This window comes from Pleuronectes platessa, chromosome 17, assembly GCF_947347685.1.
Source record: "Pleuronectes platessa chromosome 17, fPlePla1.1, whole genome shotgun sequence".
Lineage (NCBI taxonomy): Eukaryota > Metazoa > Chordata > Actinopteri > Pleuronectiformes > Pleuronectidae > Pleuronectes > Pleuronectes platessa.
The window spans coordinates 15,693,138-15,720,698 of NC_070642.1; the positions used below are offsets into that span (position 1 = coordinate 15,693,138).

A 27,561-nucleotide genomic window follows, 5' to 3' on the forward strand; every position below is an offset into this window, starting at 1 on the left:
ATTACAAAAAACGCCATCTATTTAGGCTGGCAGCAGTGAGGCTTAAGTCACCGAGCGGACATTTAGAGCTCTCTCTCTCTCTCTCTCTCTCCAAAGAACATTTCCCCAAAAATTTTTAGATGCTACTGTCAGCAAGAGGAAGAGCAAACACAGAAACACTGTGGAGCCACGGTGAGCTGTCAGAGGAGGGAGTTGTAGGCACAGCTCGGCAGACCCACAAACACACACAAGCACACTGCTGTTGAAAATGCTTGAAGCATCATGTTGTACCAGTTTGTCTACCGATACATCAAAGATTGGTGTTTTGGCCATTGGGGGAAGCAGAAACTAATTTGTAAAAACAAGGTTAACAAATTAATCTGGCAAACAGGTTGTGTCTTTACACATCCAGCAGATTCGGAGCAATATTAGTATGCATTCAGATTTGTGTTTAATGTAAATCCCACGTACACTCTCCACAATCTCCCGAGGGAAATATCTGGCTCTATAGCCGCTAAATGCTCCACTATAGTCACATGGTGCACATTAAGTCATTGAACCTGCTGCCAATGAAAGCAAAAGCAAGTGAAATATCTAGTTATGGTACATATGTATTCCTTAATATGCCTATAAGCAACTTTACCCTTGTGGCCTCACTGGCAGTCAGAGACACTAATATTCTCCAGCTGGAGTTGGTTTAGTGGAGTATGGGGAAATTGGCCTTCAGCAAAGAAGGTGAAATAAGCATGAAATAAACCAGGCAGGCTCAAATTGTGTGGCCGTGGATGCTGTGAAACTATAGAGTAATGTGTGTGCTTGTGCCATAACAGAGGGTTCACCTGGATGCACGTTCTGCTGGATGTGGAGGCCTCGCTGAGGTTAAGCTCGGCTAAGGACACGCAGGCGCTGTACGTGTGCAGCCGGAGTCACACACAGCTCTGTCTCTGTCTGCAGGAGCCTTGGCGCACACACACACCCACGGCGCATCGCACACACCAACGCAGTGACAGGCAATTCCTCAAGGTCTGGTACCTTGGGAACCTCACTGTCTGAGTGGTGTATGCGCACGTGCATTCGTGTGTGTGCCTGTGTGTGTGTGTATGTGTGCGTGTGTAGGACCCTGCAGACAGAGACCGAGTGTCTAGATTTTAGTAAGGTCATAACCAACCATTTACACAGCCCACGGCCATTAGGTGTTCATGCTCTGTTGCCTGCACACCTTCAAACCAGGAAAGTCTGTGTTTCTTAACACACGTGTTCTACTGCAAACACACAGCGGCTCAGAGAAGGGTTGTTGCAATGGTACAATCACATCCTGTCCAAGTGCACACATACGTATATACCTGAGTGACTCTAATATGCAGCTGCATGAGGTATCAAATCAACTGGTGATATTTGGAAGGAGAGTAAAATATTTAGAGAGCAGGAGGCCGAATGGCACTAGCTCATTGTCTCATTCATAGTGCGCAGAAATAATGAATGAATCGATTGGTCAATAAACTGACAACAAGGCAGCGGAACTTTTGATAATTCAAATTTATCGAGGAAAAAAGCTAAATGATCCTTTTTGTATTATTATTTATTGAAGATCTGTGTCTTAAGGGCTGGTGGTTGGACAAAAGAAGCAATTCAAAGACATCTTAGGATCTGACAAACTGGTGTGCTAATTATTCAGTATTTTAATTGATTTTCATTAAAAAAAAAACATCAATACATTAATCAATAAAATCACATTAGATGTAATGTTTATATTGAGATGTATTTTGTATATAACATTTTTTATATTTGGATACTGAGAACATGGAATTGGTCGATTTGTAGGTGAAATTGTAAATGTTTAACATGACAACATGGATTTTCATTGTTTGAACGGACTGGTTTAAGAATCCATGTTTTTACCTGTGGTTAAGTTTTCAGAAAAAGATAAATGGTTATTTGCTCATTGGCTCTTTAAACCTTCAGCTAAAATGAATGTTGACATGAAATCGCTCAACTTGAAATGTTCACAGTACAGATGGAATGTGAGCAAACCTCTTCCCCCTTTTTATGCCCAATCACGTTCGGTTCAGAGTAAACCAGACATTACATTATCATAAAACAAAATCCTAATATTTACATTACAATCACGTCCACATGTTTGATCTGATTAGATACTATCAAACCTCACTATAAAGAAAATCTCTTTAATTCTTTATCATGTGAGGGTCAGATTAACATCACCTCGATGTTAAATGGGTGATAACAGAGAGCTGTTTGCTGATTATAAGAGCATGTAGAGAGCATTAAATACACGTAACCTCTTGCCACATAAGCCTCTGAGTGTTTGGTTCCGGCACATGGGAATACAAGTGTTACAAAAAGAAATGGCAAGGACACGTCAGGAACATTGGAATATGGAGGGAGCAGAGCCCCCTGAGACCCGGTGGAAGATCACCTACAGGAGCTACGCAAAAATAATGAGCTGCAGAGAATCAGCAGGGGGACCGGGAGCGCGAGAAGAAAAAAAAAAAATCTGTAAATCCCATTAGAAAAATCCTACAATCATAAAAGAACAAAACAATTATATCCCTGGGAATGAGAATTAAAGAGATTACAAAAAAAAGTAGCAAGCGTTTAATAGGAGAAAGAATGAAAGAGGGAGGGATGGTTGTAGCGATGTGGGCCCGTGGAGACCTAGAGGTCACATGAAGGGCGAAAAAGCAAGACAACAAATTCCCTGTGCTTCGCGGCATCCTGTGAGCCGGGGCCGCTTACAAGCCCCACAGGGACGGAGCCAACCCGACCACATACATTAGACTCAACCCGGCCACATTTCAAAATATCCCATTCTCATGTGAAAAGCAAACCCGGAGGTGTCCAGACCCAATTGTCCGGACATTTCCCAGAGTTCATGTCTGAGTCTAAGTGTCAGCAACTTGCACAAGTGTTGTATTCAAACAAGACAATACTTCCTAGTCAAGGAGACACCTTTAATTCAGTCAAGCCACCTTGAGAATAAACAGAACCAGTTTTCCAGTCAAGAGATTTTCTTACACAGAACTACGTCCTACTTTGCTTTTTATTTCTTTCCCTCGAGAGCAGGAAACTGAGAAAGCTTCAGTCGCCGACCTGCGGACGAACTCATGCTTACAGACCAGATGTCTGTTCTCCACGATCCCTGAGCTGTGTAGACTCGAGGTAATTGAGAGGCACCGAATCCTCATTCAACCTCGACAATGCATTAAAATTGATCTCACACTGCGACTCCTCCGTCACTGTCACGTATGATTTCACCGAGACGCCAGATTTCCAGCACGTGCTGTACGACGGGAGGATATTTATACGACCGGACAGGCAAGAGCCGTCACCGCATTCCACAATCTGCTCAGGGCATGTACCCACGACTTGTGTTTCGGTGATCGGCTTGACGCTGCGTTATTTATAGACAAAGGACAACTTGAAACATTTGTTTTTAGTTTTGACAGCCGTAAAAGAAATCGTGGCTGATCTGCTCTGAGAAGCACGAGCATTTCACCTTCGAGGAGCTCAGTGTGTCGAGATAATTAAAGCGTCAGACTTACAAATGAAGCACAATTCATAATCGATAGGAGGCACTGGGTTACCACATGCAGAGCCCACATACAATAACTCCTGAATCAGACACCGTGCCGTACACAATGACACCAAATAAATCCAATAGAGCGTCCAGGGTCAATTGCTGTGGAAACTGTACCCTGGATGATGAGGGACCTCTGTGGTGTGGGGGACTGGACAGTGGTCATGATGGCACTGTAGCAGGGAAGTAGAGCATATTGACCTAGGTCTGATATGAGTGTAAATCAATACAGGAGGAGCATGGTCCTCACGACGCTGAAAAAGCAGTAGTTTGAGGGTGAATCACGTCATAAATCTCCACAGGCTGACAGCACTGTGTGTGTCCCTCAGTGTCCCTCCCAGTAAAGGCCGGACAGCGACTCAGTTTCCGAGAACACGACGCCCCAAGTTCAAATCTCAGATCATCACTATCTTCAATAGCACCTATGCTTTTCAATAGGGAAAAGATCATTCTGGTTAGGGCTGAATGATTAATTGCATTTGCGATAAAATCGCAATATGATAAAACGCGATTTTCTAATCGCAACGTGCGCGATTAAAACGTGCGAAAGAGAGTAGGGCATTGGGCTGCTGTCCTCACCCGCAGCAAGAATGCCGCGGGACCACAAAACTCCTCTGATCAAGAAGATAGTGAAGCAAGCCTGCATCACCTACAGGGTCCTAAAGTCTTCGGCTGACGTGGCGGACTCACAGAGCGAGCTCATCCCGCTGCTGACCGCGTTGCGGGCGGCGGACCAGAAAATCGTCCCCGGAAAAGCAAGCCGTGCTCCGGGCCGACGGGGCTCCAGAGCCCCCCGGTCACCTACATGCACATCTGCGAGACGCTGGTGTTCAGCATGGGGGTGTTCCTGCTGAGGCCCGCGCGCCTCCATACCGCTGCACGACCACCCGGACATGAACGGGAATCTACGGAGCTGCTGATCCGCAAGCTGCCCTTCCAGCACATCCAGCTGGCCCGCCGCATCTGCGGACACATAGCTTAAACTGCTGCTGCTCCACTGACTATAACAACGCCGCATTCCAACACTTATAAAATACAATTCAATGTGGAAGTAATCCAAGTATTCAGAATACGTATATAGAATATAGTATCCTTCCCAACACTGGAAATGTTACTGACTTGGGAGCAGTAAGACTATAATTTAAAAAATGTTTTTCTCAAGACGGTAAATTTTGCACACAGGTGCATGCCTTGTGTTTATACTTACAATGACTTTGATTAAATTACTTAAATGCACACTGATTTGTTGTTCTTGTTTCTGTAATGAGCCGTTAAATTAAAATGTGGGAAAGAATATTGTACAGTAAATGTATCTAATATTGTGTTGGTCATATTTAAATCATTCATTATGGTTTTTTTGGGGGGGAAAAGAAGATCAAATAAAACAATCGCATATTAAATCGCAATATTTGGGAAAAAAATCGCAATTAGATTATTTTCCCAAATCGTTCAGCCCTAATTCTGGTTTATCTGAAATTAAGGCCTGATTTTCTGCTCTTCTTCCAAACTGTTGTTTCTGTAGGTGGGTTCACTGAGAGTAGGATCAAGTCAGCATTGTTATGACGAAGATCAGACAGGACGTGAACAAGCCTGTAAAAGAGTGTGTACCTGAAGTGCTGTTATTGCACAGAAAAGGTTGAGTTAAAATGTTGTAAATATTGACTCTTTATAAGAATTGACGACAGGACAGCTTCTTAACCGCCCCCCCCCCAAGTTGCTAGCTGCGGTATAAACCTTTCTCCACCCTGTGTTAGCTGATTCAAACTAAAAAGTAAAAAGTCTGTCCTTTAAGGGAGTTCTTATCACAATGATTGACAGCTGAGACTGACTCACTATCGATTGCGTGCGTAAATACACTCCTGATCAAAATCTTAAGACCAGTTAAAAAATTACATGAATTTGCATTTTGCACTGTTGAATCTTAGGAAGGTTCTAAGTAGAGTTTCAAAATGCAAAAAGAAGAAATGGGAACAAGAGCCCTAAAGTTGTGAGCAGGCAATTTATTGAAAACAACAATTTAACTGAAGTAGGCTGTTCATCAGCTGATCAAAAGTTTAAGACCACAGCCTTTAAAAGCCAAACTCCAAATGCAAAAGATGGCAGCATTCACGCAGGACAAATATGGGACCATTCCTGAGAGGATAACGTGTCTGATATGAAGAGAACTGAAAGTACATTTAGCTTATTTAGTCTTTAATTGGAATAAATCGGTTTTATCTGAACTTCAAAACATTCTGACAAACAGTTCCCAACAAGCAAAACACTACAGTGCACGATTTTGCCCGATCACAACACGGTAGCTTCACCCGTCAGCTCGGAGCTCAACCAGTAGCCGGCGCTGTGAGGTACGCCCTCCCTGCGAGTGTACGTGTGGAAATCCGAACCCCATTTATTCTCTTTATTTCACACATTTATTCTTGTGTGCGTATGTATAGTCGGAACCTGTCGACCACGGCTCCTGACTCCAAATGCACAAGACGGCAGCATTCACGCAGGACAAATTTTGAACCATTCCTGAGGGGAGAACGTGTCTGATACGAACAGAACTGAAAGTACATTTAGCTTATTTAGTCTTTACTTAGAATTAATCAGTTTTATCTGCACTTCAAAACATTATGACAAGCAGTTCCCAACCAGCAAAACACTTCACTGCACGATTTGCCACAACACGGTAGCTTCACCCGTCAGCTCGGAGCTCAACCAGTAGCCGGCGCTGTGAGGTACGCCCTCCCTGCGAGTGTACGTGTGGAAAGCCGAACCCCATTTATTCTCTGCAGCCCACATGACAGTGTGTATTTACAATGAGCCACCCGAGCGCTGCCTGCCGTCTGCTGGGAGTAATTAGTGCACAGGTTGGTGACCTCTTAGGCATTGTTGCTCCGTATCACACACACGCACACACTACTCTACAGATTGCTTTCTATTATTTTTTTTGTGTGGGGCCTGATGAGAAAATACAGGAAAATCAATCTTCCAACTCCACCAGCAGCTGTTTACACACACAAACACACACACACACACAGAGTATTAAACTTTCGACTTAATTTCAAGTGATTTTCTCTCTTCTGCCTCTTCACAAATCTTTGTCCGTGTGAAAAGTGAATTGAGGTCAACGGGGATAAGACTCTAATCCCTGTTGATTTTGTGTGATAGGTCGCCCTCACTCCCAATCCTTTATCCCCCATATGCTACTGTTAGCTGCCACGCTATCCACCGACACACTGAGTTTCCTGGACATCAACGCGGGGGGCACCACTGCAAGATGAAAAAAAAAACGATATAAGAAGACAGGGAACGTGTATCGATCCCGAGGGTTCACGGTCCACTCGACATACAGTACACACCACTGTGTTGGCAGCGGCCGCTTATCTGCTGTGATGAGGCTGCTGCCGTCTCCGTCAGCCTCGTCATTGCTGCGCCAAGCTCCGGCACGTTGCATAACTGAACGCAGTCACAAACACACAACCCCAGGCCTGATCTGCACCGCGCTGCGCCGTCTCCGAGAGTTGGCCGCCGCGACTGGCAAGCCCGTTAAGCATAGAGCGAACAAAGAAAAGAAATTTCAATAACGAAGCAACAAAACAAACAGAATAACAAATAAATAAACAAATGATCTTTGAGCTCCACTCTTTAAGCGATGGAGTGGCAGGAGAGAGAGAGAGAGAGAGAGAGAGAGAGAGAGAGAGAGAGAGAGAGAGAGAGAGAGAGAGAGAGAGAGAGAGAGAGAGAGAGTGACAGAGAGAGAGAGAGAGAGAGAGCTGGATGTAAACATGTTTTTTTCCACCGTTCACTGTCCCTCTGTCTGTGGAGACGTCCACAAAGAAAGAAGCCACAGAGTCGCCGTCATCCCTCGTTGCAACTCAAGTCCATTAGCGTCATCACAGACATACGTTCAGTGTGCGGTTTGATTAATCTGTGAACTGCTCCGTGATAATGTCCTTATCACATCGGGATCCTTTACAAACGTATCAGAAACATTGAAATACGCTTATCTTCTCGTAATAAAGATAAACATGTATGCAACCGCTCTGTGAGGCTTTACAGATCCTGAATTACAATTTAACATGTTCATTTCTGTGTCTGATACAAATAAACATCCACTGCTGAACTATAATTTAACACGCATGGCGTCCAGTCCAAGAACTCCAGGTTCAGCCGTGAGTGTGGGCCCAGCTTGGAGGGTGGCACAGTGACTGAGGGAACTTGAACGAGGATTAATGATGAAGATATGTCATAGTCACTCTGTGCATGGGAGCTACTGCCACTTACAGCAGAGACTGCACTGCAGAGCCAGTGTGTGGTCAAAGTTGTCTCTGCAAACATGTGCAACAGCGTCCGCCTGCATGTGCAAACGTTGCCCCCTGTATATGTCAGCACACAGACAGTATTTGCTTGCTAACATTTGGAAAAGTCATCCACCATCAAATGTGTGTATGTGCGTGTCTGTGTGTGTTTGTGTCTGTGTGTGCGTGTCATGTGATGTCCAGCGCCTGCCGATGAGATAATCTGGCAGAGCGTGGAGTGACAATTTGATCTATTGATCCGCGTCTTGCTCGCTCACAGGGAGCCTCTGAGTTATGGGGCTGCCATCTCTCGTGGTCACCACCAGTAAAGAGCCATCTCCCCGGAGAGGTGAGCCACCACATTGTTACATACACACACACACACACGCACGCACACACCACAGCAGAACACCCAGGAAACAGATGCACACACACTACAAGTGGTTTTATTAGAAAATGGTTTTAGTAATGGTTAGCTGGCATAATCGGCTTAACCCATGATTCCAGAACAGTAAAGATCCGACTGAAGAAGAAGTCAAGAAAGATTTGACACCGAGTTCTACAGTTTAAGCATTTTAAATCAAATCTACTGATGTTTCATTCCCTACCTTATTTCTCCTGCGGTATGAGAATGCATTTCTTGCCGCCCACACACATTAGTATAATAATCTATCATGCAAATGAGACTCAGAGCAATAAACAGGATGTATGATATATAATATCTTAATCTTATAGCTTTAGACTCGGCTCAATTTTTACATTTATATTAGAGAGAAAGTGTTCTCCCCCAGATTAGACCGTGATCTTTGGTTAATTAGTTTTTCCATTTAGAGACTGATGGATCACACCAACGTTAAAATCCTCATTTGACGAAGGCTCTAAATATCATTACATTTTACAATGGATACATGGACGTAGCTAATTGTATTTAACGAGCAGTTAAAGTTGTCACTGGCTTATCAACAAAACTAGTGTGTTAGATCCACAGAAAGTTAAGCCAATGTGAAAGTACCTCAAATGTGTATTTCTTCAACTGACCAGCAGGGGGCGACTCTACTGGTTGGCAAAATAAGTGGGTTTCTGGTGTAGTCGATGACTCACTTAATATACAACATCAGAAAATATTTTCTCAAGGAGACTAGGGGCTCATCATTGACAGCTGGTACCATCCAATGGGTGCAGGTCATAGATCTCAGTGTTTCAGTCAGGCTCATCACCCACTCCTTCATATATCGTTACTCTAGCTTTAAAAAACAAAAACAAGATGGCACCAGACAAAATACAAATCTCAAGGCTTCAAGACGGCATCATGGGGGTTTGCCTGTTTCCATATCACTGCAAATAATCTAGACTTGTCAAGAAATAAAGTACATGCTGAACTTACGTCAAACACTGTTTGAACCACAGCATTTCTGCCTATTTTTTTTATTACGCTGCTACTCCAGTGGACAACTAATATTCATAAACTGCTTGTACAGTGAAAACCTGTTTTCCAAATGCTTGACACTTCTTTTCGCAGTTGAGATATCATGTAGAAAACAACTGAGAGCAGTGTGTGTGTGTGTGTGTGTGTGTGTGTGCGCGCAAGTGTGTGTGTGTGTGTGTGTGTGTGTGTGTGTGTGTGTGTGTGTGTGTGTGTGCATGTTCACTTGGGCATATCTGTCTCAGTGCATTACCATACACAGATCAATAAGGGTTCTATTCTTGGCCATTAGACCTTAAAGCAGGGGATAGCCTGCCTCTCTCACTCTTTCCCCATCTATTCCCTCTCTCCCTCGTCCATCGGCCTGTCCCCTCCGCTCGCTCTCCCGCAAAAACCTCCCTCTCTTCCCCTCTCTCCCTCCTCCAGACAACACCAAAGGGACATTGTCATCTCCCCAGCTGGACAGTGGAGGCAGCAGCAGAGTCAGTGGTGAGCATCAAACACGGGACAGTTTTTTGGGGGGGATCACAGAGATGACTGGCTTTGTGGCTGGAGGGATGAGTCGTCTCCTCAGTGCAGTCACGCACACGCACGCAGACGTGCACACACACACACACAAACACACACACATATTCCCCTCCTTGCACACATGCACACACTCCTGCTCCTGCTGTAATGCTCAGTCCTCTGCCACGCTGCCAGGCTGAGGCCCTTGATCTGCCACTTCCTGTAATCCTCCACGGGACAGGGGTGCAGCCAAATGCCCTGGCAAGCCAACCGAGCAAACAGGCACACATAGCCACAAACATGCACCGACAACTGCAAAAAGAAGAAGAAGAATCACCTGCAAGATGCATCTCGGAGCAGGAGTCCCAAAATATGCAGCCTGAGAGAACTTTAACCAAAACCACAGGAGCTGCGGCTCAGCACCGCGTTAACCATGAATCATGAAATCTCCATATTGCTCCCTTCATCTGTGCCACGTCTGTATCACTGTCATCAGATTAAGAAACAGACTAAACAGCAAATGACAGGGGGAGAGGAGCAGCACCAAAGAATAAATGAATGACATACAACTCACCTTCTATCCCCATCCCCCCCCGACTCAGATAAGACTATCTGATCCACGTCGCTCACACACAAGAGAGATTGCTCTGTTCATTCAATTTCAAAGTGACCAGCTTCAGCTTGCAGGAGCCACCTGACAGGATCGTTTCACCCAAACTCAGGAGAGTCTGAGAGGAGGCGTCGTCCCTGCTTCCTCTGAGCTGTTTGGTTATGAGATACTTCTGATGCCACTGGTGCAGCTTTTCCTCAACACCGCGTTTACCCAGTCTGCGGCTCAAAGGAGTAATGTACCAGCCGGCAAGACATAAGCCCCATTAAGCTTATTCACCAGTTCCTGCATCAGCTTTTACATAGGACTTCTACCAGAGGACGGATTTCACATCTACTAATACATGTTTCCCACTGGCAGAATGAAGGAATTCGTGGTTTCTGTTGAATCTGTGAATCTTTAGGATTATTTAGTCATCACCAGAAAACTTGGTGCATCGTTAGAGAACAAGAAAGCATAGCTCAGGCACACGGGCAGCCCAGTGTGGTGCTTTTTTTTTAAAGTCTGGTAAACATAGCTCGGTAGATTTTAAGCTCAACCCCCCCCCTGCTTCCTGTGAGACTCTCTGTTTGTATCCTCACCTTTCCAGCACAGGTGAACGAGTCTGAGTCACCGCCATAGCTGCCGGCAGGTGGGACCGAGGGACAGCCAGGAGGCCGGCTCTTCATCACACCGTAATGAGCTGGCAAAGGTTGCCGGACAGGCAGGAGAACACATGGAGGAGCTGTAAAAGCAGCCTCACACAGGCGCACTCGCAGGCGTCCCTCTGAAGCTATACGACTCCCCGCGGTGCAATCTCATCGCAAGCTGTTGTCCCCGTTTGTGTAAACGTCCTCATATTGCACGAAAGTTGACGCGAGCTACCTCAGCCACATACTTCGATATCCAAATGGATGTGGACTTTTCAAAGGGGTTTGTGAGACAGTGGGTTTCAATGAAGGTAAGCAGCTGAGATATGGATTTCAAGGGAAAATCCAATCAGCTTGTTCTTGGCCTATGTTTCGAGTGTTGTTGTTCCACGTGAGAACATCTGGAGCTTATCCAGGTGAAAGCAAATCAAAGAGGCCCGATGCTGAATCTCACCAGCGCACACAGAGCTCCGGGGGACTGTCAACCCTTCAAATGCTGCGAAAAACTCTTCAGCACGCTCTCGAAAAACGCTGAAATCCAACCGACTTACATCAGCGTCTACACACGGCAGCTCAGACATCTGTTCACTTACCTGCTGCCTCACAGGGATGCAGCCGCCCCAAAGGAGCTGCCACGCAACGCACCGACCTAGAGCAGCTCAACGGCAACGGAAAGGATACAATCTGAGGGCTCCGCTCTGGGTGCCGAAGGCCAGTATCTTCTGCACGGGGTCAAAGGCCATGGACGACGGCTGATAGGGGAAGCCATGGCGGACAGTCTGGGAGATTTTACAGAAAGATGAGATAAAAAAAGAAGAAAAAAAAAGGGGAATGCGTCAGAGAGAAATATCAATTTGCATTTCACAGCAGGGGTGTTGTTTTGTCAGAGGATGTCACACACACCTAAGCAAACGGCCCAGATGGATGATATGAAACGTAAAGCCTGACATTATGCTGACAAGAGGAAAAGAAAGAGAAGAATGAATGCTTTCCCCCCCCCCCCAAGGAACAAGGTGCATGGGCACCTTGTTCTTCGTGATAGGTGGACATTTGGCTTCACTATTTAGGATCCTTTTTAGATTCCCGGGGCCTATTTTGAGATTTTCTTCTCCCTCTTTCATTTCTCTCTTTTTATCTTGTTTCGCTTCTCTCACTCCCTCCCACATGAAGTCGTGATTACACTGATGTGTGAAAATGAAATATACAGAAAACCTGTGTCAATGAGGGGCTGCAGTGCTGCTGCAGGGCCCGCTATAGGCATGTGTCCCCGTCGCTGTGTGGATATACAGCGTGCGACTGTGGCTTTATTGCATCAGTGGGCCAGTGGTGGGCCCGTTGGATTTGTTTGTTTAGCGGCAGAAGGCTAAAGCGCGTTACATAAGAAGCACTCAGTGCAGCAGAGACACCTGCCTTCCTTGCAGAAGGAACATGACAGCGGGTTTCTGTGAAGGTGCAGGGGGGTGGGGGGTGGGGGGGGGGGGGTGGATGTGTGTGTGGAGTCCTCTTCAAAGAGACTTCAATCAGATGCCTGGCTGTTGATACACACGTTTCGGCTGCTGTGGCAATCAGACCGCTCTGCCGGGGCTCCCGAGCCGTCCCCTCTAAGCCCTCAGGTGTGTTGACGCTCGGTGATGTTATCTCCATTTCTGCTTATTTACTTCAGTCGCTCTCACTCAGGCACGATTACGTATATTTTTTTTAAAAGGCTGATCTGCCCTAAAGTTGGGACTTTATGTCGGTGTTTTGGTTGGTTGTTGTCATCTGTTAAAAAAAAAAAAAACAGCCAACAGCAACAACCGTATCAGTCTTTTGTGATTTTGACCTCCAGAGGCACAAAGACACGACGCCATGTGAGATAAAGCCTATCAGCGGGCGACGGGCTGTGGCAGCTGAAGGTTGAGTTCTCAGCAGCTTGTCCCACGTGAAAAAAAAAAACAAGTGCACTCACCCACAATTCACTATTCACTATACTATGAGAAATCCAACAACTGTAAAAACCTTGCAAAAAGGATAAACAAACAACCTTGACGGGGGTTCGATCGTGTGGGATAGATAACACACTGTGGTGTCGATTAAGAAAGGCCACACCGAACCATTAGGGCTACACTCGGGGAAACACTTGATTTACCATTACGGTGGGTTAAGGCGCAGAACGCACAGCATGTAAATTGCCCGAGTGTTTGTCAACCTCATCTCTTGTTGTGGCAAATTCAGACACAGTTTTTTTTTCCAAAGCAGGCTCCCACTACAGGCGCCACCAGTCCTCACTGGATCAATGATGTGGGGGTAAAGAAGAGACCAGTGTGTGTGTGTGTGTGTGTGTGTGTGTGTGTGTGTGTGTTTGTCAGTGTGTGTGGGGAAAGAGAGGGAGTGGATGGAGAGAGCAATAAGGTGGCATCGACCATAGAGCACCGTCCCTCTAATCCAAACCCAGTGTATTATGCAAGAGGGGATCAGTTTGGCCCTGCCCCTCCATATGACAGTTCATGCCAGGCGCACACGCTTTTTCACAGAGGGTAGTAGCCACTGCAGCGACACCCAACGTGACGAGATCCTTCTAAAAAAAAAAAAATCCAAGTGCAATTCAAAAGAAATGCGTCCAAATATGAATTCAGTCATGTTTCTTGTCCCGTGGGCTGGAGAGCTGTGTTTGCGCATAGTAGGGACGGCATGTCACAGTAAGTACGATGCCTCGGGAAGCACTGAACGCTTCACTGATCCTCCGTCCGAGAGGGATTTTAAAATAAACCTTCAATCAGCCTCTTGTACGTTCAGGAAACGAACATGCTCACCAATGCATTTCACTGTGCAGAGCTCATTCCACCTGCTGGAAGGAGATGCGCATCACCCAACAGTGGGGGAATAAAAAAACTACGCGCAGAGGACATGGCACGGGGAGATGACAACATGGGAATCGTGTGTGCGTGTGTGTGTTTGTGTGTGTGCACGCACCTTGCAGAGCTGGAAATGCTCGGACTGGAGGCTCTCCTGGATCAGATGGTTCTCCTGTGGCCCCACTTGCACGGACGGGGTGGAGGAGGACGCCTCTTTCAAGCCGTCCAGCACCTTCCTGATGTTGAACTTCTTCATCTTCACACTGCGCAGACACACAATTCAGAATCAGCCGCACAAGACACAAGGGGGGGGATGCCACTTTCTGATGCACGCACATACACACACGCGCGCTCTCTCTCTAGCTCCTGATTCCCTGTGTAAATCTCACATTGTTAGTGCTCGGGCTTTAACGCAGTCTCCATGCTGGAAGGGCTCTGGTGCGCACTGCCTCGCTTACGGGGGGCCCCCCCTCTCTTTGCTTGACGCGGAAATCTTGGAGAATCTGGAGACGGAGGTGGATGAGGAGGAGGAGGAGGAGTAGGAGGAGGAGGAGGAAGAGGAGGAGCGGTGTGTGGATGATGATGAGGATGATGATGGTGGTAGTGGTGGTGGTGGTGGTAGTGCGTCGGTGGTTAATTCAGCTCGGAGTCCGTGCTGTGCCCCACTGCGTCTCGGTGGCTCCGCTCGTCCTCTCTCGGCGTCTTCCCTCTTCCCTCTCCCCTCCCCTCGCTCCTCGGCGGTCTCTCGGCCGTGCGCACCGCTCAGCCAAGGCGGAAACGCAGAGCAGCGGTGGCGGTGGTACTGCTGCTGCTCCTGCTGCTGCTGCTGACGCTCCTGCGCATGTCTGACAGAGCAGAGGCTTCGACACAAATCCCGCCACCTTGCCAGCCCTCTCTCTCTTTCTCTCTCTCTCTTGCCCTCTCTCTCTCTCTCTCTCTATTTCATCCCCTCATCCCTCCCCTCCTCCATTCTCCCTCTCTCGCTCTCTCACGCACACTGTTGTAGGTTTTTGCTCCACTGCACCTGGTGATGCTGGTGTTGTTGGGATGCTGCAGCGTTGTGTGTTTGTGTGTGTGTGTGTGTGTGTGTGTGTGTGTGTGTGTGTGTGTGTGTGTGTGTTCGAGTGTGTGTGTGTTTGTGTGTGTGTGTGTGTGTGTGTGTTCGAGTGTGTGTCTGTGTGTGTGTGTGGAGACAGACGGGACTCAAGCCTTCATTCTTTCCACTAAACCCTCGCCCTGTATCCACTCCGCCTCTGCTTGTGTGCCTGCGTAAAAAAACACCTCGCCATGTTCAAGACCACTCCAGCTCAGTGGGCAGCGGATGGATGGAGGGATGGATGGATGGATGGATGGAAGTGTACTAGTATCCACTGAGGGTTTGGAAGAATGGAAACACAAATCTCATTGCAAAGCGTTTTTTCTCGGTGGGATTTAAGACAGAAATCCATGAAATTTGGCCTCAGTCAAACATGAAACGAGGGAGAGAAAAGAATCAATTGACCCATTTTACTTGAATCAGGATCCATCGGCTCACAGTCCAGTGACTTGGTTCAAAGATGCTACAGGACACATTAGCAGCCCATAAAATAACCCAACAGCTGAGCAAGCCAATGCGTCTGTTAGAACCCATGGTGACGATGCTTTCTTGTTCATGGCGTAGTCCCACAGTCTACCTGTTATTTATATACCCCCCCCCCCCCCCCTCCCTCTTGATGTGAAGAAGCCTCCACAGCTGCAAGTGTGACTTCATGCAGGAGTAACACTCGGATCGTGAGAAGCTACAGAGGAGGGTGAGGTTTCTCAAAGCCCCCCGTGTCTGTCAGCCACGGTGACATTAACTCTGAAACAACCTATCAGAGACTACGGCTGTAATGTGCTTATTTAAAGGTTCAGTGTGTATGATTAAGTGACATCTAGTGGTGGAGGTGCGTGTTGCAGCTGAATACCCCTTGTTAACCTTCCCCCTCCCCCGCCAAACATGATAGAGAACTTGGGATAGCTTTTAATTGTCAAAACAACTTAAAAGATGTTTAGTTTGACTAGTTTGTGTTACTGTCAAAAAAAACATGGTAGCCTCCGTAGAGTGGACCCGCTCCTGATTAAAATATAAAGGGCCCATTCTGGGTTAAAGAAAACAATTCATACAGTTTAGATGAAACACACTAAGGAAAACATCACAAGGATTATTTTTACAACAACCTGGTAACCAACATATATGCTCTGGACTAGTGTTCTATCTCCTCCAATGTTCAATGTTGGTACGATGGAGCGGTCAGCGGGCTCAACACAAGAAAGTCCTGCTAAGTGTGTGTGTGATGGTGAGTGTGAATAGTCCTTTATGTGTGTGACAGCACCTGTGGGAAACTGGTGATTTGACCAGGGTGTGTTTGGCCTGTGGCCCAAAGCGTGCTGGACCCACGCCCTGGTATAGATTATTCTGTAGCTGGACGGCCATATTGGAGCCATCGCATAATTAAGGTAACTTCAGTATTTCTCGGAAGTGTCATTAATGTGCAAACCCAACAGGAATAATTGTGGTTTCTGTCAAGCTGTACATCTCTGAGTTTACACCCAATAGTTCTGTGTTGTACTGTTGAAAATGAACTCCTACAACGTGCGACTCCAAACAAACACCATTGACTCGATGACCTCCCTCATGATGATACTCGATCAGCTCTCCTGATAGCATCTGGACACACTACTCCGAGGATCAACCACCCAGACGATTTGATCTCGGGTTGTTTCCCCTCAGAGTGTCAGCGAGTCGAGTTCCTCAGCCTCAGTGCAGCTGCGTTTGGCCGTAAGGTCACGGATGAACGTATCATCCTTGACAATCTCAGCTGAGGCCGCTCATGCTTGAGTGACACTGACATTGCCACCTGTCTGGGCTGTTTGCTAACATGCTCATCCCCGACAGGTCCCCGCCGGCAGCAGGGACGAGGGTGCCGTAGTGGAAGTAATGTCTGTTTGCGTGCTTGCTAACAACACCTGATGCCAACTCTGTCCCGAAGTCCAAACAAGGGCATTTCTACGTCCACCATAACTGCAACTCTTTATAATCACTGCTGATTATGTGAGCCGGTCTCTGCGTAAGCTGTCCTTTGTTGAGCTGCAGCTGATGTAAAGAATGCATCAAGGAAATGAAGGTGCTACTGAATAAAAGGGCACCAAGAGATATGAAGAGGACCGGGGAGCAAATTATGAATTCAGTAATCATACCAGGGAGGCTCGAGAACAACAGTCGCAATACTGATTTGCATAATGAACTGAAATTGACCAAACGCACCTTCCAACCACAGCGGATATCTCCTGATCCAGAATAAATTACACAGGCAAACAAAGAGGTGCTTATTAGTCAATTCTTGCATGTGTGCGAGAGAGAGTGATGTTTAAGGGGAGGGCTTTTTGCGACTCTGACATCAGTGATTTAATTTAGCACCATTGTGTTGGACCGAGGCCATTCATCTGGCCGCATTGTGTGCATGTGTGAGTGTGTATGTGTGTTGTATTTAGAGTCTGACTGCTGTATTTGTGTTCTTTGATAAGGCTTTTCCATTGAGGCAGCGCTGTATTCACCTTTTTTTTTTCGGAAAAGGGCAAAGTGCAAAGAGAGCAGGAGGACAGAAAAAGAGAGGGAGAGGGGGAAGGGACAAACGGAGGTGTAAAATCACAAATTTTTCCACACTGAAAATGCAAACAGCGACACCAGAGCAGAAAATGGCTCTTAACTCTTGGAGCCAAAAATATCCAGCATTTTAAAGCTGCCATCTTGACCTGTTTTGTCCAGAAGTGATCGAGGGATGGAATCGATACACTTGCTCGACTAATCGCGAGTCACTTCCAGGGGTCACTTATTATGGTTCACTCTGTTTTTATAATAATAAAAAGTAATAATTAAAACCAAATTCGACGAACAAAAACATCTAATCGAGCCTCCTCCAATAGCTGAACTACCTGCCTACCTTAAATGACAGAAACCATCTTTAAGGGGGAAAAAAGATTGAACGTGTACTTTGATTTTCTAGTTTTGCCTGTGTCCCATCCACTAACATGGAGGAGGTCGACATCTATACTTCAGCCAGCCACCAGGTGGCAATCAAGACGCTTTTGCTTCACTTTTGGGTAGCTGTCATGTTGTCCAGGTCGTGTACAGACTATGGGGAAAAAGTATAATCTGATTCTACCTACAGCATAACAGCAACGTTTCAGAGTGACAGCTGGTCACTGTGCTCTGACTGTTCAAACAATCCATGTGTTTTTCTGGGTTGATGTGACCATGTAACCGGGGTTATTTTATTTTGTTAATCATTTGGCTGCTGAGTATTTGTGAATTCCTGCTCAACCTTCTCCATACACCCAGCATTGTTTCAACGGTTCTTTCAAATCTCCCCGTTTCACAGTTAACTCCCTTTTTAAGATCAACTGTGCCGACTAATAAGATCAGTGGAAAACACTCTGCCGTCCATTATCTATGAATTATCATTAAACCCAACAAGCCTGGGACATGTGCACATTTAGCACATACGGATCTCACAGCCCTCATGTACATTAGCCGAGCGCTAATTCAACGCTAATCCCGGGTCAGAGGTGAGCATGGATGAGCCGGGAGAATCTACAGCCTGACGACCACGACTGACTGTATCAAACAGCTCGTGCATTAGTCTCCTGTCCAGCCTGAGATCAAAGGAGGTAATTATACATCAGCGGGGGGGCTCAGGTACGTATCAGGCAACATGAACATGGTAATAAAATACAGTCTAAGCTACATCAGTGTATAGTTGTCATGTTATTTTACAGCTTATGTAGAAACACTGGGGGGGGGGGGGGGGGGGGGGGTGTATCGTTGGAGCGCATATTGCAGAGTGAAGCGAGAAAAGCGACCTACACATGCACATTTGCATAAATTACACAGATGTTTGCATAAAGATGATGAATTTGCATCTGCATACGTCACATACATGCATCTTGACACTCCGATCCTACAGGATAGGATTATATGTTCTCTCATTATGCAAGGTTGTAGTTTTAATTATATTACCTTCACACTTTTTATGTAATTGTGTACTCATTGATTTTTATTAAATGAAACCAGACACACATCAAGTGTGCGGTTACATAAGCCGACAGTGCTCCGATGCTTGCACATATGCAGGGGAGAGGGAAGTGTCCTTACACACAGACTATTCACCTCTGCTGGGTTTGAGCCACTTAAAATCTCACAGATGACCAAACAGGGAGAGAGCATGTCACACTCCAACACACTCAAGACTGATCCGTCCCCAGCACCACACTGCGCAGCCCCAGAGCCCAGCACCACAGCCCTGTGTGACCCCTACAGCGGCAAAGTCCCCGCGCTGTCTGCGGAAAGTGCGAAACCCAGGGGGACAGGGGGGACGGGGGGGGACAACGAGGAGTCGCTAAGAGTCGGGGCGTCTGCCTGTCATGCAGAAAGGCTGGAGGGACAAGGACCTTCCGCCCCTCGCTGACAGCCGTAGTTAATCAAGCGAATCATAGCACACCTGAGTTTAGCGCCTACGACCCTGAGTGTCCCTGCGGCATTCAACCACTGTGTCCTCATTCAAAAGGCCCTGTGTACGCAGTGTGGGACTGAAGAACACAGGCTCACACAAAATGCTGGGGGCTCGTGATTAAAAGACACAAGTGAGAGGAACTCCGTACTCACAAAAGAGTTCAAGAGCAAAGAGGAAATATATCAATAAAACACACTCACAGACAGACAGATAGGCAGACAGACAGACACACACACACACACCCCTCCCAAGGGGACTGTAAGTTAATGAGCTACTGCCCTTAAGGGAACACTTGATTGTCTCTGCCTGGTTAAATAGGAGGATCCTTTCAATGTCAAACGTCCCCTGTGCAAACACACATGTGTTGCACGAGGAAGGAAACAACACTCACAGGAACATGTGTCTATGTCCTTCCCCATGGCCCCCACCGGCCCACCAACAACCCCTGTGGTTACAGAGGGGATTATACATATGGATGGGATGATAAAAGAGATCAGGAGGCGGGGGTGGAGATATTGAAAACACCATAAAGCCGTCATCACGTCCATAATGCTCCTGATCAAAAAGCTCCAACAAGCAGTAGTTTACGATTCTAACGTCCCGCCTCATTTCTTAAAAGAGAACCGGAGACTGTTAAGGAAAACTGTGTCTGTGTTTCATCAAGCTGTCAAGGTCACAAGGTCGTGTGTCCCCAGCAGCCCCCGGGGATGGATGTGATACACACTGATAGCATGTCTCCACTCTATCATTTCCAATAATCAGTCAAGGCTGACAATCAACACACACACACACACACACACACACACACACACACACACACACACACACACACACACACACACACACACACACACACACACACACACACACACACACACACGCACACACGCACACACGCACAACACAACACAAAACACACACACAGTCTACTGTCAGTCCCAGTCCTCAAGAGGAGCAGGTAGAAGGTATCACTGGTATTAGGTTGGATGAAGAATTGAAAGTATCACTAGACTGTTTTTCATATAGACAGAAGTATATAAGGGAAATAATGCGTGTGTGTGTGTGTGTGTGTGTGTGTGTACGAGAGAGAGAAAGAGCGGTTTCCTGTCCTGTTATCTGCGATGGCAACGATCGATGCTGAGCACAGGACCGGATATCGATGACTCTGGTGTACAGCTCCCCCCTGTCGGGTCGGCTCTGATCAGTTCAGCACTTTACCACAATCATGTGCGTGTCGCTGAACCGCTGTGTGGCAACACGGTGAACTGAGAGTCGTCTCTATCCACACATAAAGAGGGAGGTTAAAGGAGCTAAATGATGCTCCTTTTCGAGTTCTTCATTTTAATTTGGGTTATCGCTTGAAAAGGTTTATTACTCTCCTCATTCTCTTCAGTGCTGCAGCTCCTCTTTTCAGCCACCGTCTGAAACGCTTGACTTTAGCTCCTGTCTCTTTAAGCCCCCCTCTCCCGAAAAAAAAGGCCCAATCTGCTTTGATACCCTCTATATATCAAGAGGGTCGAGAGAAATCCAGCTCGTGAGCATGAAAAGCACAACCGAACAACGTTGAGTTCCTTCTCTCTGAGGGCGACAGTGGGAAGATGGTGAGCCGCCACTCATTCCGCCCTCCGATGGTAAATGAAACCGCACAATTATCCCCTTGTGATTGTCGAAGGCGACTGCTCAACTCAATGAAGTGGGATGAAACTTGAGACTCACGTTTTTATTGGCAACCTGACACCCCCCCCCCCCCCCACTCCCTCCCCCCCACCCCACCGTCTCTGGTATGTTAACTGAGGCTGCACCACAGAATTGACGCGATCACCTCTGACGAAGGGGCAATCGGGTTTTGATTCCCGCAGCCTCTGTGATGCTATTTCAGGAAATTGTGTGTATCCTCCCATTCAGTCAATCTATCTATGAGACTAGCTTTCATCCACACACATGAGGCCGAGGTGGGGCTTTAAAGTAGAGACATCAAATGATGCAGGATTTGTGCTAAACAGGTTTTTGCTGAACACCGCCAAGCGCACATGAGCTGATATTTGCATCCAGACAACCGAAGCACTGTTCATTTGAAGTAAACACTTTGGATAGACTGTGAAACGACAGGAAGTTGCATCCGCTGCACCCTGACAAGCACGACAACTTCCTCTTTAATAGCCACAGACGTGCAGTTTTCAACACAACAGCGGCCGTCACAAACAAGTCCCGTCATATCAGGAGAGGTTAGTCTAACTGTCAGTGGATGTAGTCGTAGCCTAAAATATCCCAGAAGGCGACTCATGCAAAAACAGATTTTGATGTGTGTGTGTGTGTGTGTGTGTGTGTGGGGAACCTTGTAGTGATTCGTCCACTCACAAGACCCTTCGCCAAGCTAGACCACGGACAGTCCATCCGTATCCTCCATGATACGAGGCTCCTCGGCCCTGCTTCAATATCGACTCAGTTTGACCTTCAAATATAAAAAATACCAATCTGAACAAAGTACTATCTAATAGTCGAGGGAGGATCTTGTAGAAATTGATAAGTTTGCCCCACTGGGTAATAAGGAAGACGCCAGTAGGAAGCTAATCTGTGCAAGTTACACTAGAACACACTCTTACATGGGATTTAGTACTCTATGAGCCTCTTGTCATCTAAATGTGATGAACTGTTTTACTTGCTTTATTCCCACTGCACACACACAAGTGGAACCCCCCCCCCCCCCCCCCCCCCCGCCCCCCCAGGTGGTAGTGCTGCTGGCGAGTGGGCCAAAGAAAGGCAAGGTGATGAAATGGAGTTCCAAAGACAGAGGCTGCGACCAGGTCAGCGTTTTCTGTGTCTGTAAGTCCGGGGGATCTCTCCAGCCTCTTGTATGCGTGTTACATTAAATCATAAAGGCTTTTGGATTACTGCAGTTAAGCCTGGGTGTCAATCTGTGAGCTCTCACCTTTTTCCTTTCAGCGCTATATCTTTCTGGCACCATGAAGACTTGGTCGTCCGCTCCTCCTCTTCCCCCTCCTCCTCCTCCTCCTCGTCTCAGCCGAGTCTGAGCCAAGGAGGTACAAGATTCTCACTGTCAGGGAGTCTTGCTCTTCTGCGGCTTGTCAGCATGGACCCCCCTGAGATGTTCTGTCCCACGGGGAGGGAATAACAACAATGGGACAATGTCACAATGGGACAATGTCACAGCATGTTTAGCCAATAAGCCAAAGGAGGCTGTATCCCTCTGCGGCCAACTGGAAGTGTGTGTGTTTGTGTGTGCGCAGGGGGTTGAGGTATTATCCATGTTCTCTGGGACCTAAATCGGTTTAATTACACAATGACAATATGGGGACATTTCGATTTTAAAGTGAAGACGTGTTAAGGGTTAATAAGTCAATGAGACGTCCTCTGAAGTCCTCAAAACATGTGTCTGTGTGTATTTACGTGTATGTGCAAGGCAGCGAGAGGTGAATGAAAAAGTAAGAAGTTCAAGCTGAACACAAGACTCTTGAGGATTTGAAGGGCGCTGCGTTCTCATTGCACGTATTACAGATGCATAGATTAAATGTAAAATACGTCCACATTTTTTAGAGAATGAAAATCACTGGGTCTATAATTGAGAGATATAAACTTACGTGAAATTCATTGCAGGGCGTTAGATTGGAAAATCCCAGCGATGTGTTTGTGCACGCCCTGCGACAAGATGGTGACCTCTCCAGGGTGCACCCCCGCCTCCTGGCAAATGTCAGCGGGGATTAGCTCCGGCTCCCCGTGGCCCAGGACAGATAATGGGTATAGATGATGGATGGATGGATAACTGTGCATTAAATCAGCACGAGTCTCTTTGGTTTAACCCATACCTGGAGTGTCCCCCTGGAGCCAGGACATCTGTCTCTCCTTTCAGCCATGACGCTGATCTAAGAGAACCTTCTCCATGCCCGGGCTTCATATGAATATACAGGTGAGAGTGGAAAGCAAATAAGCAAATTTCCCGAAATGATTAACAATTCCTTTCAAACAAGCAGCGATCTCCTGCATCTGTAGCTCCTGAGTATCCAAGAGAAGGACAAGAGCATAAAGATTCGTTAAGATGTTTTTTTTTTGTTGACTCAAATTGATTTCTTGTATGCTTTAGCTGATTGGGTGCTAAATTGCCGCTATAGAATTGATGAGAGACTTTAATCAGCTCATTTACACATACAGAAACTGACTGAAACAGATTCTGACTCCAGATAAAACCACATGAGGGCTGATGAAGGTGGGAGTGGACGGCGTCGCAGATTTAATGAATGAAAGTCGTATTTGGGAGCACATGAGTAAATGAGAGAGAAATCCCAGACAGGCCATATCCCTGCAAGAACGGACCTGTCATCATTCACAGACGTAACAGCACAATGGTTGATTAAAGCATTATTGCCTCCAAATTGAAAAGTGAATTAAAGAGCCACCGCAGTCTGGACACACCGCGCGGGGGGAATGTGTATCTTGTTTCACTTAGTTTCATCATCCGTCCATGTGGGTCCGTTTACCAATCAGATCTTTTCCCAGTACGTGAGGGAAAGTCAAACGCACGCACAAACCGACTGTCCCGTTGCTTTTCAAGGTCACACCAGAGCTCACAACACATTTGCATCAAACCACCAGTAAACAGCTGCCAATTAACAAACAGCCTCTGCGTTAATACACACGCGTCACTGCCTATTACAGTGTTGGGAGATCTCTCTCACACACCCAACCACTATACCTCAGTCCCACTGGAGACGGAAGAGGTGGAGGTGGAGGAGGAGGAGGAAGAAGAGGAGGAGAGTTTAGGCGTACAGCAAATAACAGCTGATGTTTGGGGAATCGAGGGATGAATCAGTGGAGAGAGAGCGGTGGGGGCGGAGAGGATCGGGAATGTTCTCTGCCAGGAACAAGACTCTCAGGATCAGCCCTGTCACGCAGCCACGGGGGCAGAAATGGTGGCTGGCGAGATGAGGCCTGACAGACTGAGCGGGCACATAAAAAAAAAAACACAGTGTGAGGGACACACAGCACAAGAGCACACTTTTATGACCAGAGAAAACACACAGTAATGCACACATGTGGACAGAGTAGCGCACTGGGCCGTGGTGTGTCTCCAGAACTAAGGTCTTAAGTCATATGCTGTGTTTCCTAATTTGGCTCCAACATCATAATGAAAGGGAATAATTTCCACACACAATTTTCATAAGGGCGTCGTCAGCAACAGGGCAGGTTGCTGCTGCAGAATGACTCTGCACATGCCCATAAATACAAGGCACAAAGAATTATTTTCATCCTGCCTGTCTTTTACACACACACACACACACACACACACTCACAGAAACACGCACATCCCCACTCCCATCCAACTCCAACACGTGCACAAACTCGGCCAAATGATCATTTTCTTCATGCAGCAGCACAGAATTGAACTATTCATTACTGTCAACCTTGAAAACAACCTAGTGCAGGCGTGGTAATGAGAATTTATTAATGTCCACAGCCACTAGATGGCACCATCTCCCCTTTCATTTCCAATTTGTATTCCCATTCGTCAGCGGCTCAGCTGACCCTCTGAGGGGCGACCGGCAGGATGCACTTCATACACTGAGATAAAGAGAACTTGTTTTTTTCCCCATGTCATTCTTTAACAAAAACATAACAGATTGGTATTTATGAATGAACAATTTAATGCACATTAGCAGCCTAACCATCTGATCTGAGACACTTCAGCCGGGAGATATGTCAGCTGCCCTCGCTGCATTTTCATACACATCCCATTGTGTTCGGCCTCCAACACATGGACTCTTGTGGTCTTCTATCAATCAGACAATCAATCAGCACCACTCAGCTTGTGGGAGGGTGGCTGTACCCAGCATGCCTCGGGTCGCGCAGTCGATACAGTGACCTTCAAGAAAACAAAAGACTCGCGGGGTATATTCAGGCGAACTGGGCATCCGAGTCAACGTCATCCCTTACCAATCCGACGGCTTGACATTCTCACTGGGTTCACATGTCCGCACACAGCCAGTAGAAGCCATTTGGTAATGTGCAATTGATTCTATTTAATATGTTCTACAGGAAATACAAAGATTGGGTTTGTAGGCGAACAGTGGCTCTGTCAATGCAAGGTATAGAAGACGGAGGAAGAACAGATGTATACCTATAAGTCCTTGTTTTTGTGGTGGCAATTTCTGTGAATCAAGCACAAAGTCAAACACTTCTTCCTGTACGTTTAATTCAGTCTCTGCAGATGGACTTACAGTACAATCACCTGAATGACGGGTAGTAATGAGCAAAGAACAGAGGTGAGGTGTTATCTCACAACCCACAGCCCCCCTCCCATTGGGTATGTGTGTCTTATCAGGGTGGGAGACATCCTGCCTTCACGTCTCTGTGGACGAGATCCCGAACAAGCAGGCCATCAAGTTCAAATCTCTGAGCAATAGACTGTCAAGGTGAAGTTCCTCTTCTAGATGAACTATGTGGTCAATCTTCCACACACACACACTTCTGCTCATGCAATATCACATCCACAAGTGACAGAATTTCAATTACATTTTCATATCCATAGAGCGAGTAAACATAAGAAGGAGATACTAGCGATCGCAGCTTTGAATCAAGGGCAGTAACAATCTTTTCCTCAAGCCAAAGCCTCGAAGCTGTGATTAAACGAGGATCTTTCAGTGTTCGAACAGACTTGTTGAGAGGAGAACTGAGACAGGAAGCCGGTGCCAATGACCATCATTTCTTCTTGCCAGATTTCTTGGCACTTTTGCTCGAAAGAACGGCAGGATTTGTTTTTTCCTGGACTGCGTGCTGGGCCTCCTCCAGCGCTTGTTTCTCCTCTCGGTCCTTTTTCACGGCCGCAATCAGACGGCTACTAAAGGCCTTGCAAGCGTTGAGAAATTTCTTACGCCGCTGCCACAAGAGCGCCTGGAGACAGGGGAGAGAAGCAGAGAGAGAGAGAGACAGTGCAGAGTCATGTTTAACCAGCGGGACAGAGAACTGACACAAAGACGCTGTCACACTGTGAGGGACAACGATGCTCATTAGCGTTGTCCACATCTACTATTTCACCAACCTGCATGTTGTCGTATATCTCCAGCTGGCTTGTCATGAGCTCCTTCCGGTCGAGCTCCTGCTTTTCTCGCTGTTCCCGCACGTTTTCTCGAACCAGGCGGTAGCTCTGGATCTTTTCTAAGCGCTCATTCTCCTCCATCTTCTCCATCTGTGTGTCCATCAGCACGGGAAACTCTTTGTGGCATCTGCGATCATACAAAGGGAATTAATACAATGAGTATAATCCCACTATGATGTTTTTTACACCTTTTGGATATCATTTCTTACAAGAATGTTAATATTGTATAGTTAGTGAAAGCACAAGAGTTTTTCAAAAAAGATATAGCGTCATGCAAATTGCAAATGTTTATCGACTTGTAAAAGGGATATTTTGAGAGTTAAATTGTCATCTCAAACTGTGGTACCTCTTATCAAATTCCACCAGGTTGCTGATTTTACAGACAATTTTTTTCTGAGATGGAACAAGCGACACTGTTGACACAGGCAGAGCAAATAAAAATGGAAATGTGGCAGATAAGTGCAGAGACCGGCAGAGGAAATGATAAACTCAGTTCCATGCCTTATCTCACATCCCAAGTTATGTATCTAGATCGATATCTGTGAAATCTATTGGGTTTTGATTAGAAACACTGTGTGTGGGTATTTCCCTGGAAAGATTGTGTGCCTAAAATGTAATTTATTTGTGTGTGTGTGTGTGTGTGCATGCCAAGACAGACAGGAGCAGCAAAAGATGGAGGAAAAAAACTTTGCAAGGCAGTTAAGGTGTGTGCGTTTAAACACACACAAGACACACACACCCCTACACGGGAGGTCAGCAGGAGATTACCAGTGTTAAATGTGACTTCCCATTTCCTGAGCTGACCTTAATCAAGAGGCGAGGCCACTAGAGGTGATGATGAGAGTTCATTTGGGTAATGAACACTGTCATGTTCCCACTCTATCACGGGGCGTAACAACATGTGTGCTAATGCTGGAAAGATAGCGCGTACGTGTGTGTCTGTGTGTGCGTGTGTGTCTGTGTGTGAAGCTATCACGTGCCCTGCAGTGTGTCTTTGTGAGACAGAGTTGCAGACTCCTCTAATAGACTACACCTCGGGATCTCTCTCTCTCTCTCGCTTCC

At 46.6% G+C, this 27,561-nt stretch overlaps 2 protein-coding genes across 3 annotated transcripts in view; both read right to left on the reverse strand.

Annotated features, from left to right (window-relative positions):
- stxbp5a (syntaxin binding protein 5a (tomosyn)) overlaps nt 1–14,440 on the reverse strand; it is an 87,186-nt gene extending 72,746 nt beyond the window's left edge. For both annotated transcript variants that reach the window (XM_053445870.1, XM_053445871.1), the window contains exons 1-2: nt 13,979–14,440; nt 11,708–11,805 (exon numbers count right to left, since the gene is read on the reverse strand). In XM_053445870.1, coding sequence (XP_053301845.1) covers nt 11,708–11,805; nt 13,979–14,116 — 236 coding nt within the window. In that variant the 5' untranslated portion in view covers nt 14,117–14,440. The remainder of the gene's footprint in view (nt 1–11,707; nt 11,806–13,978) is intronic.
- Nucleotides 14,441–25,471: 11,031 nt separating this feature from the next.
- Nucleotides 25,472–27,561, reverse strand: part of adgb (androglobin) — a 34,164-nt gene continuing 32,074 nt past the window's right edge. Inside the window, exons 34-35 of the mRNA XM_053445891.1 lie at nt 26,443–26,626; nt 25,472–26,294 (exon numbers count right to left, since the gene is read on the reverse strand). Coding sequence (XP_053301866.1) covers nt 26,103–26,294; nt 26,443–26,626 — 376 coding nt within the window. The 3' untranslated portion in view covers nt 25,472–26,102. The remainder of the gene's footprint in view (nt 26,295–26,442; nt 26,627–27,561) is intronic.